The 22,079-nt window shown below is 35.6% G+C and overlaps 1 protein-coding gene across 1 annotated transcript in view; it reads right to left on the reverse strand.

Annotated features, from left to right (window-relative positions):
* The window catches only part of LOC132552320 (ALK tyrosine kinase receptor-like), a 34,885-nt gene extending 14,692 nt beyond the window's left edge, over positions 1–20,193 (reverse strand). Inside the window, exons 1-10 of the mRNA XM_060216485.1 lie at positions 19,241–20,193; positions 18,204–18,357; positions 17,580–17,768; positions 16,910–17,005; positions 16,146–16,298; positions 15,808–15,930; positions 14,482–14,710; positions 7,897–7,987; positions 5,743–5,807; positions 4,331–4,460 (exon numbers count right to left, since the gene is read on the reverse strand). Of these exons, the coding sequence (XP_060072468.1) occupies positions 4,331–4,460; positions 5,743–5,807; positions 7,897–7,987; positions 14,482–14,710; positions 15,808–15,930; positions 16,146–16,298; positions 16,910–17,005; positions 17,580–17,768; positions 18,204–18,357; positions 19,241–19,417 (1,407 nt within the window). The 5' untranslated portion in view covers positions 19,418–20,193. The remainder of the gene's footprint in view (positions 1–4,330; positions 4,461–5,742; positions 5,808–7,896; positions 7,988–14,481; positions 14,711–15,807; positions 15,931–16,145; positions 16,299–16,909; positions 17,006–17,579; positions 17,769–18,203; positions 18,358–19,240) is intronic.
* Between the last annotated feature and the right edge of the window lie 1,886 nt (positions 20,194–22,079).

Genomic DNA, 22,079 nt, shown 5'->3' on the forward strand with positions numbered 1-22,079 from the left:
TAATAATAAATGACAAAAAACAAAGAAAATAGAAATCTTCAAACACATCACTGATGATTTCCATTGCTATATATAGAATGACAGCATGTCAGTATCAGCTTGTGATATATAGCTACCAACCAACATACATCCAATTAAGACACTTTCATTTCCCTCTAAAAGAGAGAATAAGGATGAGACTAATGATTAAAGGCAAAGATTTTAGAAATATTAGGAAAAATAATTTTGATATGTTTGACTTTGAACCTATGACCTCTATCGGGTACACCTCAGAACAAAGTGTCTAAAACTATCAATGTCAAACGCTGGAGAATGAACCTGCAATGACAAATCATTGACATCACCACCAAAATACAGTCAACACAGTAAGAAAACTGACAGGTCACAGACACAAATTGTCTGACAGCTGATGTACCTGGAGAGCAATAAAAGCCTAACCTGATCTGAATTAATTTTTGAAATGCCTACTGCTAGCTTTCACAAGTCACCACCTCCCTGACAGGTGTTCTTAGTCGGACAACTCGCTGTGCTGCTCACTTGTTCATCAATCACAACAAGACATTTCTACAAAATTAACAACTAGAGTGAATGTTGCTGTTAATCATGAAATCATCAATTAATGTATACTTTTGCATTTTGTATATAAAGATTTCCTTGTGTTTAACCAGGGTTTTTAAAATTTTAAATGGAATGTCACTTAGTTTCAGTATAAACATTGGCACTAAATCAAGCACCTGAGTTAATCTTGGAACCCTATGTTGGGTCTATGTCTACACTCCTAAAACCAACACCATTGACCTAATGGCAATTAACATCACAAAGCCCTAAAAAGGATGGTAATAGAAACAAGTTGCTTTCATCGAAGCAGTTTTTGTTAAAAATATGCAAATATTTAATCTGTTAAATAATGCAGCAAGTTATTTTCAATTCATTCCTCATGCGAGGAGAAAAAAAACAAGAGGCTTGTGGGCCTACCAGTCATCTGATTATATATATACCTATGTAGATATATGTAATGGTAGCAGCAGTAGGAAAGTCATCGCATCATTAAAACAGTTAAGAATGTTTTAGCTGTGAAGGCAGAAAACACTCTTAATATCAGTTTCTCCACATTCCTACAAAATATTAGGTCAATTGCATCAATGGAACTTATGAAGAAGTTTCAAATGTGGTTTTCAATATTTATGGAACATGAGACAAAATTTTAAGAGCAAACAGTTTACACATGGTCCTTTAGGGAGACAACAAAAAACACAGGACAATGGGCAAAACTTGATGACTAATGATCATCTTGACCCTTTGGGTCACATAACTAAAAATCAATTTTTGCACAATATCTTTTCTGTCATCATAAAAATCATCATTTCATAACTTATTGTACAGCAATATGATAACACTGACATATACAAATATATCTGAATCTCTTTGACTTTGTGATGAGAACCTTTTTAACAGCATTCTGTCACAAGTACCTCTTCTGCTAAATAGGCAAAAAGATACAATATCTGTACTTGTATTATAATATGTCACTAACATATCACTAACATATATAGGTTATTATGTCACTGACATATATAGGTTATTATGTCACTGACATATATAGGTTATTATGTCACTGACATATATAGGTTATAACATATAGGTTATATGTCACTAACATATATAGGTTATTATGTCACTGACATATATAGGTTATTATGTCACTGACATATATAGGTTATTATGTTGACATATATGTTATTATGTCACTGACATATATAGGTTATTATGTCACTAACATATATAGGTTATTATGTCACTAACATATATAGGTTATTATGTCACTGACATATATAGGTTATTATGTCACTAACATATATAGGTTATTATGTCACTAACATATATAGGTTATTATGTCACTAACATATATAGGTTATTATGATATGTCACTGACATATATCAGTAGGCCATGGTAATTTATTTAAACTCATTTAATCTTTTCCAAAAGTACATTGTATGTCACACATACCTAAACATGACCCAATGCTCATTGTCCCTTAGACAAAGCTGTTGAAGAAACCACTTTATTACAATTATCCTCTCCCCTCAACTCCTTAAGGTTCAGGGAAAAAAGTCACATTGTTTCTCAGTTTTACACTGTCAGAGAGACAGCTAATGTCAGGTCTGTTGAATAAGTATTTATTTATCTGTGTGTCTTCTGCTTTTAGAAAACTGGCAAACCTACCAGTATACATAATGGGCTGGAGATGATGTACGTTTTTTTGTTTACCAATAGGCCATAAACAGAGATCACTTTCAGAAGTGATTTTTTGCTTTTATTTCAAATATTTCATTGTATAATAATCATCACCAATTCTTCTGTTGTTGTATTTTAGACATTCTGCCGTAGCAGCAATTTGTTACTGTTTTAAACAGGCTTTGCAATCACACAAGTTCAATGCTATTTCTCACTTTTGCTTGTTTTGTTTTCAAAAGATATATCTAAATCATGAACATTTTTATAAAATTCTATGTCTTAAGATTCATAGAAAAGCACACATGTATCTAATGATTTTGAAACTTAGGTTAGAAATATATCTTAAGTTGATTGTACTCTCTAACTTTGCAAAATAAATCTTTAAGTCTTCATGTCATGAAATGTATACATATATAGTCAATTAAACATTATAAGGAGTGTCCTCTACTCCTCTGTGTTTATGTTATTGAAGTCTTAATCAGAAGGACCAATTTAGATGAGGCTGGTCTGTTTAGCAGTTCCCTCATGACAGATCTTTTCTCAGACAGAGAATGGGTGCGTGACCAGTCGACTGAATAATTCTCATACATCAACCTATCATCTTTGTATTATTCAACGACACAATATCTGCATGAATGACCATTAAGCCTGAACTATTCATTCGAATCACTCTGCTTCAATGATACTCCAATGAACAGCTTCCTTGTGAAGCACAAAATACTGTACAACATTCAGATCACTTTTACGTTATTACAGCTATCTTGGACCTAACACATATCCTACAGATTAATATTTTTGTTTTCCCCAGGAGACAAAGCTGCCCAGCTGACTTATGTATACAGCAAACTATGAACAGGGAAATTCATCAGGATAATTACATCCTCAGACTGATATCACAGCTCAGTAAATTGACATGAAGGTTTCTATTAATGGTTTTTGTTAAAAAATATTGATTCCGCATTTTGTCGTGTTGAAGCACACATCAACATCTTTCCATTTAAGAGTGTGAACAGCTATCAATCGATCTATATAAAGTCTGCCATCTACCACTAAAGTCTTATACCTCCCATGTGTTGTATTCAAAGCTCACTTTATGTAAATTTCTACACCTACAAATGAAGGCTGAAATATATACTACTGGCTAATTTCAAGTTCTTCAAATGGTAAAACTTCAATAAAATTCCCAAAATGATAAGGGAGATCTGTATTTCAAAGCAATGAACATGTGTGCCCGTAAGTAAGTAATATTTCATAAAAATAAGCCGAGGTTTTTACTTGAAAGAAAGAAAACAAACTGAAAGGATTCATCAAGTGCAACAAGTTTTCAATATTTTGACAAGAAAAAAGTTTAGCTTATAAAAAGACTTGAAGCAGCATTGCCAGGTAACAACTCTGGGGAAGAGTCACACAGAGGGAAAACGTATAACTAACTTACTCACTCTGGAAACCTGTAACTAACTAACTAATTCAGGAAAACCTGTAACTAACTAGCTAATTTGGGAAAACCTGTAACTAACTAGCTAATTTGGGAAAACCTGTAACTAACTAGCTAATTTGGGAAAACCTGTAACTAACTAGCTAATTTGGGAAAATCTGTAACTAACTAGCTAATCCTGGAAAACCTGTTACTAATTAACTGATGGGATTGTTGCTATGATGGAGGTTTATGTGTAAGTTGTCAACCAATAAGAGGCTATGACTATTGGAAGACATCTTTGAACAAGATCTGAAGTTTGTCATTTGTAGTTAAGTGCATTGCTAATATATTCTCAGATTCCTAAATAAAGAAAACAGTTTATACAATAAAACTTGAGATAAACAAATGATGAGTTGACCAAAACTTATCAGTAGTCAAAGAAGTTCCAAAATCTTCAAGTTAGATTTTGATCTCAAGGACAACCTTACATAATCTAGAAAAGTTCTGATTAAATATTGGCAAATAGAAATCAAGTTAAACTGTTAATGTGTTCAATTTTTCATACAAGTCACAGGAGCCATGTTGGTTTACAAACTCTTTGCTAATTGGCAGTATGTGTTGGACACATATAAATGATACACCAGTTTATTGTACCAAGTATAAAGAGGATTACTCACTGGTTTCGGCCGACTCTCCCGTAGAAATGTCTTGAGGTCACCCCCTTCAAGAAGCTCTATAATGATGTAGCGTGGGTGGCTTTGGAAACACACTCCAAGCAATTTAACAATGTTTGGATGATTGAATTTGCTGAAAGTAGATAAAGATATTCAGTGACTTATTTCTGACCGTTTAAGAATGTGTTGAGTAATTTCAAGGTTTACAAAATTTTGTTGATATTTTGGTGTAAAAAGTGTAATTAATTTTTCTTAAATGTGAGAAAATAAATTAACTTTATTCATGATTTTGAACAGCTTGACTGATTCCAGCAGTTTGAAAATAATAACTATAACAGAATAAGTGATCTATAATTAGCATCAAACTTAACCTGGACCTCATTGGAAAAAATTCCAGTGTTAATTAATTATACAGAAGTATTCTGAAATATTCAAGAAATCACCTTAACATTTTTAAATAACTGAACTCTTTCAAAACATATTCCAAAATTTAAAGTGGAATTTAAAACTCTTTGGTTGACCTTCAATATGACAGTGGTAGTGTAGCATTGACCTTTGATGTGACAGTGATATTGTAGCTCTGACCTTCAGTAAGACAGTGGTAGTGTAACTTTGACCTTCAGTATGTCAGTGATAGTGTAACCTTGACCCTCAGTATATCAGTGATAGTGTAACCTTGACCTTTATCATGACAGTGGTAGTATAACCTTGACCTTTATTATGTCAGTGATAGTGTAACCTTGACCTTCAGTATGTCAGTGGTAGGGTAACCTTGACCTTAAGTATGTCAGTGGTAGTATAACCTTGACCTACAGTATGTCAGTGATAGTGTAATGTCAGTGACAGTGTAACCTTGACATTTATTTTGATAGTGATAGTGTAACTTTGATCTTTATTGTGGCAGTGGTAGTGTAGCATTGACCTTTAACCCCTGTTTAGACATAAACTCATTTTTTGTAAGTAAACTCGATATTAATATCTCCCTTCATGCCTTCACTGTAACCTTAATAACTTGATAATTATATGACCATGATGACTGTCAATAAACAGTGTTAGGTATAAAGGTACAGGGAAACACATCATCACAAAAGCTTATAGTCAAATGAAAATTTTCTTTGGTCCAACGGTAAGATAATCAAAGCCCCAGAATGGACAGCTTTAATTTCTCTCCATTACTACATGATTTTGTTTTTAAGTCAGGCTGTTTTAGGGGTTCCAAGAGCCTTTGTGAAGTAAAGGGAGTGCTGTGTAAAGTTTAAGTTAAGAATCTGCTGTTAGTAGAGATTTGTTTGTAGCACTGCGATCAGGCATTTGTTTAGAGAAAAGAGAAAGGTCACCAGTGAGATCACCAGAGTAAGGAGAATATTTGTTACTGTTACATTTGCAGGTAAATAGACAAGAAGTTCTGGACTTACCTCATTATCATTGCTTCCATAAGGAAGTCCATTTCTGATTCTTCAGTACTGTAAACAGGCAACGTCTGTAGATCAAATCAAGTATAAAAATCATTCACACATTATGTGAATTTCTGTGGTGCAGAAAGACTGATAAAGTTAAGCATGAAGTTATGATCAAAGTCATACAATGTGGGTGGTTTGAAAATCTGTCCCAACAGCTCTAAAGGCAATATGGGTAAAGCAACTCTATAAACAGATGCGAATTTTATTTCCATGACTGAAAACTTAATTTATAAGTCCTCTTTATCTAATTATGGAGGTCATCAATTGAAAACTACGGTAGAAGGTTGTAAGAATTTATTTTGGAAAAATGTTCTGGAAGCATGGTATCAAACAAGATGTTTGTCAAGTAATACTATGAAAGCATGTGTAAAAATCCCTTGTGGTATAATCACAATATCAAGATAGACAATGGATGTGTTATCTGGAAAGATTGGTACAGGAAAGGAGTCCTTTTATCATAAGAGGATGATATTTCAAACAAGATCCTTTATTGTTCAAAAGAGCCTCTTTTTACCTATAAAAATATACATTTTTTGTACCTTTAAATTTGAATTTTATATACAGGAAGGAAAAAAAAGGCTTGGATATGTATGCTGTTTTATGTCGTAATGAGGTGAAACTGATGTCACAATGGAAATGGTGCACAGTATTTAACATTCAGGATAAACGATGGAAAAAGGTTTATGCATAATCTTTTAACAGTCTAACAGTATCACTACAATGCCAAATTTAAAATTAATCATAAAAGCTTAACTTCAAATGCTCTTCTGCACAAAACAGGTATAAACAAAATTACTTTTGTCCTGTTTATAAAAAAATTCCAGAGACAATAAACCAGTTTTTTTTGGGCTGTAATAAAGTATGACATTTTGTGACATTTTCAGCTCTAATGATGCTGATCTGATAAAAGACAATCTTCTCTTAATATCAATTAAACAAAACATCATAAAAATAAATGGAACTTAATTTCAAAAGTAATCACATTTTCTTTGAACTTAAATTTTATAAGTGCTTGATATTTAAGCATAAGGCCACCAAACATACTATAGATTTTCAAAAATGAAGTGGAACAAGAGGCAAAAAGGCCTGTATTGTTCACCTGGATCTTAATGTTCAGCAATGGTATACATTCCTATAGGCTGGGTAATTCAAATATTTCCAAATTACAGCAACACAGCTTGAACGCATGGGAAGTGACATTTTAGGTTTATGTAATATTGAATGACATCATTTTTATGGTGTGTCAGGGTTAGCTGGGGTCATTAAAGTCTGGGCCTAAAATGCAAATGACTAAACTGATGGTTATAATGTCACATGTATATCTATTTGCTTATTTATTTTTAAGAGGAAAAAGGGGTAGAAAAAGGATATTACCTACCTTGACGGTAAAACAGAGAATTCTTTACCCTTGGAGGAGATTTCTGACAGCCTTACCATCAGCAAAGCCTCTGGTTAGACAATCAAGAATCTCCTCCTCAGGTAGAGATTATTCTATCTTACCCTCCAGCTAGAGAAAGATCCTATAAACTTAAAGCCTCAGACAATTCTTCTGTCATGTGTGGAACTCCTGTCAATCTACCTTAACAGCCACAGACAATTCTTCTGTCATGAGTGAAACTCGTGTCAACCTACCTTAACAGCCACAGACAATTCTTCTGTCATGTGTGGAACTCCTGTCAACCTACCTTAACAGCCACAGACAATTCTTCTGTCATGTGTGAAACTCGTGTCAATCTACCTTAACAGCCACAGACAATTCTTCTGTCATGTGTGGAACTCCTGTCAACCTACCTTAACAGCCACAGACAATTCTTCTGTCATGAGTGAAACTCGTGTCAATCTACCTTAACAGCCACAGACAATTCTTCTGTCATGAGTGAAACTCGTGTCAATCTACCTTAACAGCCACAGACAATTCTTCTGTCATGTGTGGAACTCCTGTCAACCTACCTTAACAGCCACAGACAATTCTTCTGTCATGAGTGGAACTCCTGTCAACCTACCTTAACAGCCACAGACAATTCTTCTGTCATGTGTGGAACTCCTGTCAACCTACCTTAACAGCCACAGACAATTCTTCTGTCATGTGTGGAACTCCTGTCAACCTACCTTAACAGCCACAGACAATTCTTCTGTCATGTGTGGAACTCCTGCCAAGTAGCCTTTGTACACCTCACCAAATGCACCTCTTCCTAAAGCTCTGCATAAGAAAATATATAAATAAACAACATTTAAAAAAAAAATGTAAATCTAAACAAGAGGCCCAAGGGGCCTTAACGGTCACCTGAGGAATTGCCCCAAAAAGTTAAAACACTTGCCAGGACCTTGTGTAGAACATTCGTATCAAGTTTCTCCTATTGGGGCCACGCCCTTTTTGTTCGCAAACTTGAAGCGGCTTCCCATGGGGATGCTTTGTGCCAAGTTTGGTCAAAATCCTTTCAGTGGTTCTTGAGAAGAAGTCAAATATGTGAAAAGTTAACGACGCACGGCGCACGACGACAGACAAATCATGATGGCAATAGGTCAACCTACCTTAACAGCCACAGACAATTTTCTGTCACAATTCCATAATTCTTCTGTCATGTGTGGAACTCCTGCCCCATGAGCCTTCGGCTCAGGTGACCTAAAAAGAAAGTCATTCTTAGTTTGTCCCTTTACTCCAATTGCCCTGCATACAGATAGATATCCAAGCAAGGGATTAAAGGAACCTACCACACCTTCCTTAAAGTAACAGTGTTGACTCTATCCCAGTATCCACATCTGATTACTTTTTATAATCAGCGTCCTCGACACGGAAAAACCAGTACAATATCTAGCTTATGAATTCCACGAATATGCCAAGTACAACTGAATAAATCTCGTATGTAAAATTTATAATCTATCATAATTTAATCCTAAACAAGAATTTTGAAAGGTTATTTTTTTATGTTACCATAATTTTGTAATGTCCTGTTTGATTCGCTAATGCGATGATGTTGTAAGGAATAATCAAAGAAAAAAGTCCATGTAGTACATATTCTGTAGCGGCACCAGCCATCTTAAGTTGAAAGCTCGTGTGAGGTTCAGATGCATGCCTGTATATTGTAACACACTGATGAGACACAAATGGTACATAAGAAATAAAGGGATGCTCTCACTTAGCTTCAGCTTGTATGCTGTATCAATGATAAAAGCCAAACTATGAATTCTGACAAAGTTATCGTTCACAATCTCAAAACTGATACATTACAACAGAACACCACAATACAACATGTATTTATTATCTGTAATGACTGGTTTTAAAAATCTCAAACAACACGATGAATCTTATACAGAATGAAAACCTGAATCTGTATCTATTCCATAAGTGTTTATCAAGAATCCTTGTATATCAAACCCTGCAGTATTCATGTTTTGTACATGTCTCTAAAATTTCAATAGATATTTGTACTATAAAGCTGCTGTGAAAAATTATCATGACAAAACAAAGAAAGTATGTTGAACAACATCTGAATTTTCATGTGAAGGATTAACTTTCTCAGATTTACAGTTTTCTTTGTTGATATGCTGTTTCATTTTTATTGATTCCAAAGTTTACAGACACAAATATAACGAAAGCAATCAGTTTGTCAACCTAAACACTACTGTCATAGAAAAGTCTACTGTTTCACTCTTTCTGATAAACAGTGTATTTTAATATTTCACATGTTTATACAAATAACACCAACGCTCAAGTGAGATACAATTTTTTGTATTGTAAAAAATTATCTCTTATAACTAAACAATCAATAACAGGTACCAGACTTACATTTATAAACTTTGGCAATCTTAGGGGCTACTCTGCATGTTTATTTCTAGACATTTAAAATGACTGAAAATCCTGATCAACATAGATACTGGGTGAGCCCAGCATGTTGTGGCTGTATATCTGTGGCCAGGTGAGGCCACCAGGTATATGCCACTAAAAAGAAATGTCAGATAAACCATCAGGTTAATATTGAATACTAAATACATTAAGTAAATTGTGATTTATAACTGTAATAACTATATCTGAATTGGGGTAATCACATGTATTCATAAACCATTTTGTAAATACAAACTGATTTGTCATAAACTCAATAAACCCTTTCGGCCACACAAGCAAAACTCTTAGTATGCTAACCTTGAAATATACATTATGTATGATTGAAAAATTGATAACAGTAAACCTGCCTTGTGTGAACACTCTGGTTGTAGAAGATAGGTCTATTGTTACTGGGTAAACAAGAGTGAAATTAAACTAACTCAAAACAAAACAAGGTGGCATGGATCTCAACATCTGGTCTTTCTTATTTGTATCTTGGACAAAATATCGGAAATTGGTATATTTTTTTGTTTTAAGTATGCGCACGTTGGGATGTATGACGTATTGTACATCCTTGGTTCATGATAAGTCCTAAATACTTTGATTAAATCCTATTTGTTCTGTAATAAAAATTTATGTTGCTAAACCTTTGATATATTGAGTGGAATATCACTCTCCTGCACCCCGACACATGAGAGAGTCCTATAATATTGTATCTACAGCATTCCACAACAAGTCATCATGGAGATGAAATGAAGATGTGGAAAAACTTTAACTTCTTTGATTCTAATTTCAGTAAAAGATTACAAGAAGGCAGTCAACTTTGCAATAATGAACAAAACACAAGGTTTGTCCACATGTTTCTAATTCCAACAGAGAGAATCTCAGTAATATATTTAAGTAATCATACAAACCCATCTCTGAGTTACAGTACCTGCTCTGCATAAATGTGTGCTTGTCAACATTTAAACCTTACAGGTTTATCAGTGCTAAGGTTCTTTAACCAACAATGTCACTTGTCAGTAATTTTTGTGGGATTTTTTTCAGGTTAATCCAGAAGATCAATTCCAAAATTTCGATGAGTCCCGATACTGAGAAATATAGTGGGTTCATGAAAATTAGGACGAGTCCCAGTAGAAAAGCATGAGTCCAGGACTTAAATGTCCTAAAAATCACAGATCAGTATAATTATTGCTTCTTTGTAGTGTCTGGCTTCAGCAGTTGCTACATTATTTCTGTAAATACTAACTGCTGGTAATACATGACGTAAACTTTTTGCATTTCCGCGGCCACCAGTTCAATACCAATTGAACAACGTATTTCAGTGCGAAATATACTTTGTTTACGACACAAATTCCATATAAATCCATTATAGAACCAATATCTACACATTCAGTCCCCAAACACACAGTCTCCTGTATATCTGTATTATCTACCTAATTATGAACAATTCTACACTTTGCTGATTTCCATGTAGAAACTTTATAACTTGCAAAACCGTCAATAAACCGACCCAAGAGCTCTACTTTTCTACTATATCGGAAATTGATCTTTCTAGTTCTTCCGTTTCCTTTGTAGAACTAAACTGTTCAGCTCCTTCCAAACTGGCCCACAGCTTTCCTCCTACATCTTCTTCTTAAGTACAGATAGGACAGTCTACAGCAATTATCTATGGCTATATAGCTACTCCTTACAAATAAAACTTTGACACTGCCCACAAGCCAGACAAATAAATAAAGAGTAAATGTGTACCATAGTAAAGTGGATGTCTTCTAAGTGCTTAATAGACAGACTTCATGCTTCATCGCTGCGGCAGTTCCTTGAATATGACATGTACGTCTTTTTTATGGACATTGAAGGAGAAAATGATCTTATGGGCTGCATGCCATCTGGATGATGACACCATTCAACTTAGGGTTACATTTGTATGTATAAATCATGTAGGTGCTTTTACAGTGTTAGTACATTTAAGTACTCAAAAGACTGAGAACAACTTAAGTGCCTACATGCAGATGTTGATGGCTGTTTGGTAAAATGACCAGACAAACAGTCAAATGTTAAAAAACATATCATTTTGGCCTGTCGTATCAAATTTATTCTTCCTTTTACTTCGCACATAGATTTTTGAACTCATGACCTTGAATTTGCAGCTTTAAGTAAATTTACCACACGTTTCACAGAAAAATTTAGCTTTTGGAAATTAAAGTCACATCTAAGTACCTGAATTTCCAAATATTTTCACAAGTGGTATGACATTTGACCTTTAAACCTTCACTGATGACAACCAAAATCTAATCTGGTGCAAAGCTTAACAGCTGTGTTGAGGGTAAAGGACCTGACCCAGTGTAATGGCAGTGAATCTGTGTAGGGGTAAAGGACCTGACCCAGTGTAATGGCAGTGAATCTGTGTAGGTGTAAAGGACCTGACCCAGTGTAATGGCAGTGAATTTGTGTAGGTGTAAAGGACCTGACCCAGAGTAATGGCAGTGAATCTGTGTAAAGGGTAAAGGACCTGACCCAGTGTCATGGCAGTGAATCTGTGTAGAGGGTAAATGACCTGACCCAGTGTCATGGCAGTGAATCTGTGTTGAGGGTAAAGGACCTGATCCAGTGTTATGGCAGTGAATCTGTGTAGAGGGTAAATGACCTGACCCAGTGTAATGGCAGTGAATCTGTGTAGAGGGTAAAGGACCTGATCCAGTGTAATGGCAGTGAATCTGTGTAGAGGGTAAAGGACCTGACCCAGTGTAATGGCAGTGAATCTGTGTAGAGGGTAAATGACCTGACCCAGTGTAATGGCAGTGAATCTGTGTAGAGGGTAAAGGACCTGACCCAGTGTCATGGCAGTGAATCTGTGTAGAGGGTAAAGGACCTGACCCAGTGTCATGGCAGTGAATCTGTGTAGAGGGTAAAGGACCTGACCCAGTGTAATGGCAGTGAATCTGTGTAGAGGGTAAAGGACCTGACCCAGTGTAATGGCAGTGAATCTGTGTAGAGGGTAAAGGACCTGACCCAGTGTAATGGCAGTGAATCTGTGTAGAGGGTAAAGGACCTGACCCAGTGTAATGGCAGTGAATCTGTGTAGAGGGTAAAGGACCTGACCCAGTGTCATGGCAGTGAATCTGTGTAGAGGGTAAAGGACCTGACCCAGTGTAATGGCAGTGAATCTGTGTAGAGGGTAAAGGACCTGACCCAGTGTAATGGCAGTGAATCTGTGTAGAGGGTAAAGGACCTGACCCAGTGTAATGGCAGTGAATCTGTGTAGAGGGTAAAGGACCTGACCCAGTGTAATGGCAGTGAATCTGTGTAGAGGGTAAAGGACCTGACCCAGTGTAATGGCAGTGAATCTGTGTAGAGGGTAAAGGACCTGACCCAGTGTAATGGCAGTGAATCTGTGTAGAGGGTAAAGGACCTGACCCAGTGTAATGGCAGTGAATCTGTGTAGAGGGTAAAGGGCAGTGAATGGCAGTGAATCTGTGTAGAGGGTAAAGGACCTGACCCAGTGTCATGGCAGTGAATCTGTGTAGAGGGTAAAGGACCTGACCCAGTGTAATGGCAGTGAATCTGTGTAGAGGGTAAAGGACCTGACCCAGTGTAATGGCAGTGAATCTGTGTAGAGGGTAAAGGACCTGACCCAGTGTCATGGCAGTGAATCTGTGTAGAGGGTTAATGATTTGACTCAGTGTTATGGAGAAGACAGCTGTGCTATAAATGCTAGGCTCAGCTTCAGCTATACTACTAACCAGTTATTCCAGTATAATCTCTTGCATTGATCAACAAGGCCTATAGTGACCACTGACCACTACACTGTCCACTTTATAGGGGAAATGTCAAGATTATTAGATTGAACTTTTATTGTACTTTTTCTCTGTCTATATCTCTTCAGTACAAATCCCCTCAAGCAAAGTAGTCACAACTTGCTCTTAAGTCAGATGTATTGATAACAAAACCAAATTCATAACGTTTAGTAACAATATGATTAACTGATATACGGTTATAGATGAAAGAAAATTACTTTCTTGTAAGTTTTCTTCTTCATAAGAACGAATCACCTGAATTAAAATTACATTGAATCAGGAATTCAGTTTGACCCCTAATTATATGAATGTCAATTATGTAAGTTTTTCTTGGTTGGCAATTTTCACGGGTCAAAATTATATTTCACAGATTAAATTCTCATAATCACTCTAATTTACTGTGAAATAGTGAAAACATCCCCGTGAAAATACTTGGCTATACGGTAGGTTAAAGTGATCTTGTGTTGTTCTGTGAATTACATTAATATTTGTATGTTTACTAATTCACCTTGATGACTATCCACTATTTTTCCTCAAAGCGTTTCAAGTATTAATAGACAAATTGATCCAACTAAGACCATTGTAAGGTCATTAAGGATGCTTCTGAAAGCCTGACTTTGATTACCACTACGTAAAGGAGTCCAGTCCTATATTTAGAAACACAGACTTTAAATTTAGAACTGCTAGAACCATATTTCAGAAGTTAGCCTTCTACAGTGCTGAGAACTTTTGTAAGGGGTGGGAGAGAATAATACATTGATGGAAGTTGGAGTCAAGGATACCAAATTTTGATATTTCTCTGTGATTCATTGATTATTGCACCTGAGAGCACATAGCTTTCATATTTGATGAACTGAATTTTGGAAAATTTATAAATGCTGACAATATGGGTAACAACCCATTGCATTTGAATCATTTTTGAAAAAAAGTCCTCCTATTTCAAAAAGAAAAACGAAACAGCGACTTAGGTATAGAAATTAGGCTCACATCTGGAATTAACTCCATAAGACATTTGGAATCCATGTGCCAAGATATACAAAAAATAGAGTACTTGGTAGTTTTTTGAGAACATACCTTGTTAGGCGTAGTTTATGCCTGTTTAATTCTGGAAGGTGTTTCTCAGGGTACTTGGCTCCTACAAAGTCATAATTAGGGTTGTATTCAGCCATCATTCCTAATGGGGGGACATTTCGGGGCTGAAGAGTGCCATTACGTGCTGATGTATTGATCGTGTACTGATGATTAGAACGGTGGCCTAGTTCCATGGTGATGTTGCTCTGTTTCTGCCGCTGGTGTTGACGATCTGTAATTATACATATCGGTACTGACATAACCCTCTGACACTATGAACCTTATACTATTACTGACTCATTCTTTATGTCTTTATCACAATAAATTAACATCTACCCAAAGAATCTGACTAATGATATCTATATTACTAGGATAAATAAAATTCTAGTCAACTGTACTGCTGTGTCTCTTTTCTCAAATCAATAATTTTTTAAATGTACCAGATAACCTTCACTATAAGAGAACTTCAAAAACGTTTGAAATTTCCTTCATTATCATAGGATTCTTCATTAACCTTAGGCTTGGAAAAGTTTGACATTTTAAAGGTTCTATCACAGCAGATAAAATCAAAGCCTGATCATTTGCAAAGATCTATTTATGTCTAGTTATCGGAAAGCGACATTTTTAACAATTTTTGTCTATTTAGAACACTAAAAATGGATTGAACATTTTATTCACAATAGCAAACAGTGTAATACATGTGAAAGTTATCCTACAGGCTAATGTTGACTACTTTCTGGCATCATTCAAGAGGAAATAATAAGATGAAAATCAAGGCTAAGAAACTGTATTTCACTTCTTAGATTTGATAAAAATATGTCAAGTGTTTCAAAAACCTGCTCTTATTTTCCCAGAAGGAACAACAGAGGCATTGTCTTTTCACTGTTAAGTTTTTGTTCTTAAATAACTTTATCAAACTTGATGTATAGCTAGATTACACAGTCGACGCTCCAATGAATTCATCTGGTACAAGTGCTATTCCAGTCAAACTTGGAATGTTGTTATACTGTAATATAGACATCTGAACACATCTAATGTTATTCAAATTTTATTTTCTTGGTGTATTTTTGGAGCATGAACTCCAGATTTTGAGAAATGACTACAAAGTCTTGTTCTATTCATGTTAAATTTTGATTATAATTATACTGACTAAGTATCGTAAAATATCAGATGAATTCTGCTTTCCCTTTTGGGGAGAATGATATTTTTGGGACAAAGATGCCATATTTAAATGAATTTTTGAGGGAGATTTATTTTAATATTAATTAATTAATTAATCATTTGATATCATTTAAAGCATTAATGACATAGAACATTAAGGTAACTCACACAGACAAACAACTGTTGAAGAGGCTAACAGCAGCAAGAGCGTTGATCCTATTGCTATTATAACAATGTATTTTAGTTCTAATCCCTCATCCTCTGCCGCCTTCTGCCCACTCTTGTTGGACTCTGTTGAAGAAAAGGTAATATTATAGCATTTCTAGAATCTAAACAGATAAACAGGTGTGGAGGATAGTGTGTTATATTCTTAAAGTTCTTTTAAAATTTCAAAAAGATTTATTTCAATTTGCTGGTATTATACATAATAAGCTATACTTGGAAAGCTGACAATTTGAAGAAGTCATTTGACATCACTGCTATTATTTTCTAGGTACACCACCTACCTAGACAGTTGTGGAGGTCTGGAGCTAGTTGCTGTTCATCTTTACATTTACAAGTGTACTTCTTCTTGTCAAAGTCAGTAATGTTACACCAGTACTGGCATCGACAGTTCATCAGGAGGATTACTTCTACAAGGCCATAGCTTTGTCCTATATCTGGCAAACAAACAAGTCCTCGTCATAATTCTGTCTCAAATACTCAACACACAAACCAAACACATCCTCATCATAATTCTGTCTAAAATACTCAACACACAAACCAAACACATCCTCATCATAATTCTGTCTAAAATACTCAACACACAAACCAAACACATCCTCATCATAATTCTGTCTAAAATACTCAACACACAAACCAAACACATCCTCATCATAATTCTGTCTAAAATACTCAACACACAAACCAAACACATCCTCATCATAATTCTGTCTAAAATACTCAACACACAAACCATACAAGTCCTCTCAATCAACTTTTCCATAAAACAATCAAAGCAAAAGTTAAAGGCATATTGTCAACTGTCCCATCCAAAAAAGCTCGAAACCAACACAGTCGTATCTGTCTTTAGTATACAATGTGGAACCTTACATGTATTTTCTGCACACATTATGAGAATGCCTACATTAACAGTGTGTGTATGTAATATTGAATCTATTTACGGTACCTGGGTGTATCTCAGGGTTAACGGTACCTGGGTGTATCTCAGGGTTAAGGGTATCTGGGTATTTCATAATGTGACCTTTGATATTGAATCTGTTAACAGTACCTGGGTGTATCTCAGGGTTGAGGGTATCTGGGTGATAGTAAGATGTACCCCCTCCTCCACTGTGCTCCAACCCATCCTGTAGGGACACATTTCCACCTGAAACATAAAAACATTTTCAACTACGAGTTTTCAAACAGGTCATCTAGCATTGTCTGTTAATCCAGTCTTCATTAATTGTATATACAGACCAGAATGAAATAGTGATAGGATTTCACAGCTTTATATGATATTCAGAAGTCATGTGTTGATGTCATTATTATATAAACACATTTATTTATCCAGTCATATTGTTTTACTTTGTACTTATGTGGCGTACTATTTTATCTATCTATAAAAACAATAATAAAAAAGATATTATACAAATTATACACAAGAAATGGAACATCACTAAAGACATTCAATAAAATCGACCTCTTTGACATTAAAAGGAAGCAAAGGTCTTTTTTAAATAAATGAAAGCTCTGTAATCCCATGTATATATAACATGTAGGATTGATGAAAGATCCAAATGTCAGGCACAACCTAGCAATAAATATCGAGATAATTAAAAGTATTCTCTTCATCAAAATCTACACCCCTAATACAGTTTATGACATAGGCTTAAGACATTGAAGGTAACAGCCGTTTTGTGTTGGGTAAGCTCAACTTAAAACAAAATGATTAAACTCACCGGAGTAGCCACCTCCACCTCCCCCAGATGCACATGGTCCTCCTCCCCCACCAAATCCTCCCGGAGTGTTCCAGTTCAGAGATGCTATGGATTTGTTGCAGGAGCTGCCCCCTACTGCCCCTTGTAGAAGGGACTGACCAGCCTGGGTGAAGGAGTTAGTGGTGTTACAACTCCAACCTCCCCCACCCCCTACATAACAAATAAAAAAAATAGCACATTGGAAATGTAGAAATATAAAAAATGGCCAAATTACAAAAGTTCTGTATTTTTTTCTTTTTATTTTCTTCACTAGATATTAGGAAAATTATACAGTGTTGTGTCTTTGCTGTTCAATTTGATTCAAATTTAAGTATTATGTCAATACAAAATACTGTAGTTCATCATCATCTTTAACATTTTGATAAAAAAAGTAGCTTGGAAAAACTTGTACAATTCTAATCATCAAATCATCACTATATTAAAGGTTATTCTGTAATTCTACCTTTTCAATTCACAAAATTAATATATGCCGTTTTCATGCTACAAAATTTCAATAAATTTTTACATTTCACACAATGTTTAAAATAGTTCTACAGAACTATCTGTTATTAATTAATAGTTTTCAGCCATAAAGCTGAAATTTACCTGCTCCTTCTGGATTTGTGATGCCACAGCTGGAAGAACCAGAATCAAGTTTAACTTCCTGATGTCTGTCTTGTGATGAGTTAGATCGATAAGCAAGGCCACCACCTCCACCCGCGACAAGTAATGGTACAAAGTGTTCTGAACTGCTGACTTTCTGAGGGCGGAATTTAAACAATCTCTTGGAATATCAGATCAAAAACAATCGATATTATCTACATAAATTTTCTTTTCAAAGATGAAGTTTTATAATCTTTACACTTTTGTAGTCTACAAATATATAGGTTTTATCTTGCAACATGCTGGCATTGTCAGAATACACCTAACACATATATTTATGCTGTATTTGGCAGTGACGGAAAGAAGCTTTAAAATACCATGTGCATTAACTTGACAGAATTTCTGCCTGATTTACTTTAATATTGCATTTAAAAATATAAAAAAAAAACTGTTTGAATAAGCAATTTTATTTCTTGTAACAAACAAAGTTTATGTATGATAATTCATAAAATTGCTTTTTATATCCAATGAGTTGTGGAACTATATTTCAGCACGGAGTCATTATTTTGATGTATGTGTGTCATCAGGTACGTTTTAGTGTATTGTCAAATGTCAGGTAGATGATAAATAGACCAAATGACTGATCTAGTTTCGATAGCCTACATTTTTAATAAATGTTGCAGGATAAATAGAATACATGGTCAGTGTCTTAAAATATAAGCTGCATTTTGGCTCAGGACAGCGAAAAAAAAAAAAAAAAATGGCACAACACTTTTGTCTTTTTTCACCCTTGCCACAATAATGCTTATATCTCAAGACACTAGTCCTGTATTCTCTATCAGGACAAAATAATTGAAGATTGTTTCACACAAACTTCTCTGATAAGTCTTGTCTAGAAAGCTGCCTGGAATTGAGGTGCTTAAGCACATCAAAATAGTAAACAAATACTGTATAAATGTATTTGAAAAAAAAAAAAAACATAAGCAATTTTAATAGTAAACAGATTGACAACATTGACCTTGAAATTGGACAACATTGACCTTGAAAACAAATGAAGCACCACCTCCTCCTCCAGCACCTCCTCCATTTGTAGCAAAAAAATCTTCTTCATTTTCAGCTCCTGGCTTCCCTTCTCTACAAATATCATTCACTGTTTCAGAAACCTGTAATATATATTGTAATACAAAAATACCTTCACAAATATTTCTTCTGGTCATCATTTTATACGTAAATTATCAATCTATTATCAAACAACTGAAGTATAAGACACTGTTTTTTTATATCTATTTAAGAAAGTTCAAATACTGCAGTGAGAATTGAATAGTTATCCCAGTGAGTCACACATGACAGGTGCACTTCCTTGGAATTTATTCCTTACGTTAACAAAATGGGCTGCAAACACATGAACATTTTTACATCCAGTCAAACCATTTTATGGTAGCGTAATGGTCTTATGGTAGACTGGAAACATTCAGTGTAGCACAAAGAGTATCAATTATGGTTTCTCACTCTACAATGTTTTTTGTATAAAGAGGCAAAACAGTAAAGTGTCTGAGGGACTCCAAGGAAAAGAGAAGGAGACAAAGCCTGGACGATTCCTAGAAAGCTTGCTTCACCCTTAGGATGTTCAGAGATAAGAGATTAGCTGAATATAAAATAGATCTTGAAAATTATGAGAGAAACTATGATTTAAGTTTTGAAAGAAGACGCGTAAGACGAAAAAAACACAAATATAATTGGATCTCTATATTCTTACCATTACGATAAACTTTAGAGCTTTACACTTCATTCCCAAGAGTCATGGTAGGATACATATAAGTCATACATAATTATGTTGCACCACTGATCAATCACTATGTTCACTTTTGATTTAATTAGATTCTGAGTTAGGAAGTATATGAAAGGTTGTCACACATTTATGTTAACATTGTACACATATTACATCTTTTGTTATTAAGTTGGAAAACTGATCTGAAGTTCAATGAAAAGATGTGAAAGTCAGATCCATAGTCAGGGTGGAAAAATAATTCACTTATTTGAAATCTGATCAACTGTCATAACTTTGATCTCTAGAATATTACATGAAAAGTGTGTGTTTATGCCCTGAATTTCACGGAAGGGTGGTAGCATATGGGACATGGGTACAAATTTAGATCAGGTTATAAAGATTTTCAGCAAATCAAGAAATAACACTACCTGATTGGGAGGATTATATATCACATGAATGCCTTGTTATTCACGGAATATATGCATGATATATTTTTGCATATTACAAAAATGTAATATAACCAATTGTGATCATATCTATAAAATTGAAATGTCTTTAAGTTTGATGTGGAAATGTTCATTATCTACAAAGTTTGTCGGAACAGTAGAATGGATCTTTGATTACTCTACATTCAATATTTTCCTATAAGATCCTATAACTATTATACAACAGATACCAGGTCAGAAATTGGGAGTACTTACCATCTGACTACTACAGGCGTTTGTACCTTCTTGCCCCACCAGAATGTACAAGCGTTCTCCAGTGGTAAGGTTGTATCGTCCAGATACGTAGCCTCCCTTTAACTTGGACTGGATATCACTCTTCACACCAATGCCACCTGCTGCCCCAATAGCGGTGATCCTACAACATATCAGGTTGTTATTTAATGAACAAACTGAATCCCTCTCACCCATGGCTACTAACAGCCTAAGGCTTAGATATGACATTGGTTTCTAATTCTTTGCAGCCATTATCCTCCATATACCTGTGAAAAGATAATTTCCAAGATGTTGTTTAAACATCTGACAATGAACCTAAAAAATTAAAAGTCCAGGTAGTTCATTTACATTTGGAATTAATTTCAAGTTTTTCTTGTAAAACCACTGGGCCCACGCTTCTTGAAAAGAATGTCAGAGGCCATTGAATCCTCCTTCAGATCACTCTGAACTGCGGGTAAAACCCATCTGAACAGAGTAGGTCCAATGTACAGGACCATCAAAAGGCAAGAGCAGAAGGGCTTGCTAACTTGAATGTGAGAACACCGACAAGTGAGCATTACATTGGTAAGCAGAGAGCACTGCAACGCCACCACCAAATATAATATTCAGGGCAGACGTGAGTCCTGCATATCATACCCCGTCAGAAAGCCAATCCTCAGGCAGATCAGTCTGTAGAAGGATACAGTGAAAAAATCCACATATGACAGGACATTGTGAGGCACAACATTCTCTCAACCTTGTGATATCCCTTTGGCTTGAACACCACCTGTTCTACTAACTTCCCAGGCCAGGAAGACAAGTCCCTCGATTCCAGCTTGGCCATATGAGTAGCAAGCTTCCCATCATGGATGGCATAATCAGAGGGCTTCAACTTCCAATAAGTTGATCTCTCCGGGTAGCAACCCAAGAAACCCAGAATCAGGAGTAGAAGAGGAATTCTTCTCCACAACATGTATATGGGCAGTAGTCAGAGCAGAGGACATAATGGTGTCCTCAGGCAGGGTCCTATCACTGGGAGGAGCAGGTTTTGGAAGTACTACAGAGCTCAGCAATGTAGTGGCCTCTAAAACCAATGATGCAGAAGTAGGTGGGCAATCGTTCTCACCAAAGAGAAAGGCAACATAGTAGCACAAGGCAGACATGCCCAAAACGAGGTGGGAAGCCTCAGTTGCCACCTCATCCTCAGCAGGCTTGTCTGATGACTGGGACTTGCCATCAGAAAGAGTACCATCTGTAGAAGGGGCTTCTGATCAAAGGTCATCAACCATAAAGCTCCCCATACAAAAGGTTGAGAACATCACACTCTGCTGTGCCCAATCCCTCACAGTCGATAGGTTCCGAGGTATCCACATCCTGATGGAAGGGATGACTTAGGAACAGAAAAGCAAGCCA

Source organism: Ylistrum balloti, unplaced genomic scaffold, assembly GCF_031769215.1.
Source record: "Ylistrum balloti isolate Yb309-2 unplaced genomic scaffold, AGI_CSIRO_Ybal_v1 Utg369630, whole genome shotgun sequence".
Lineage (NCBI taxonomy): Eukaryota > Metazoa > Mollusca > Bivalvia > Pectinida > Pectinidae > Ylistrum > Ylistrum balloti.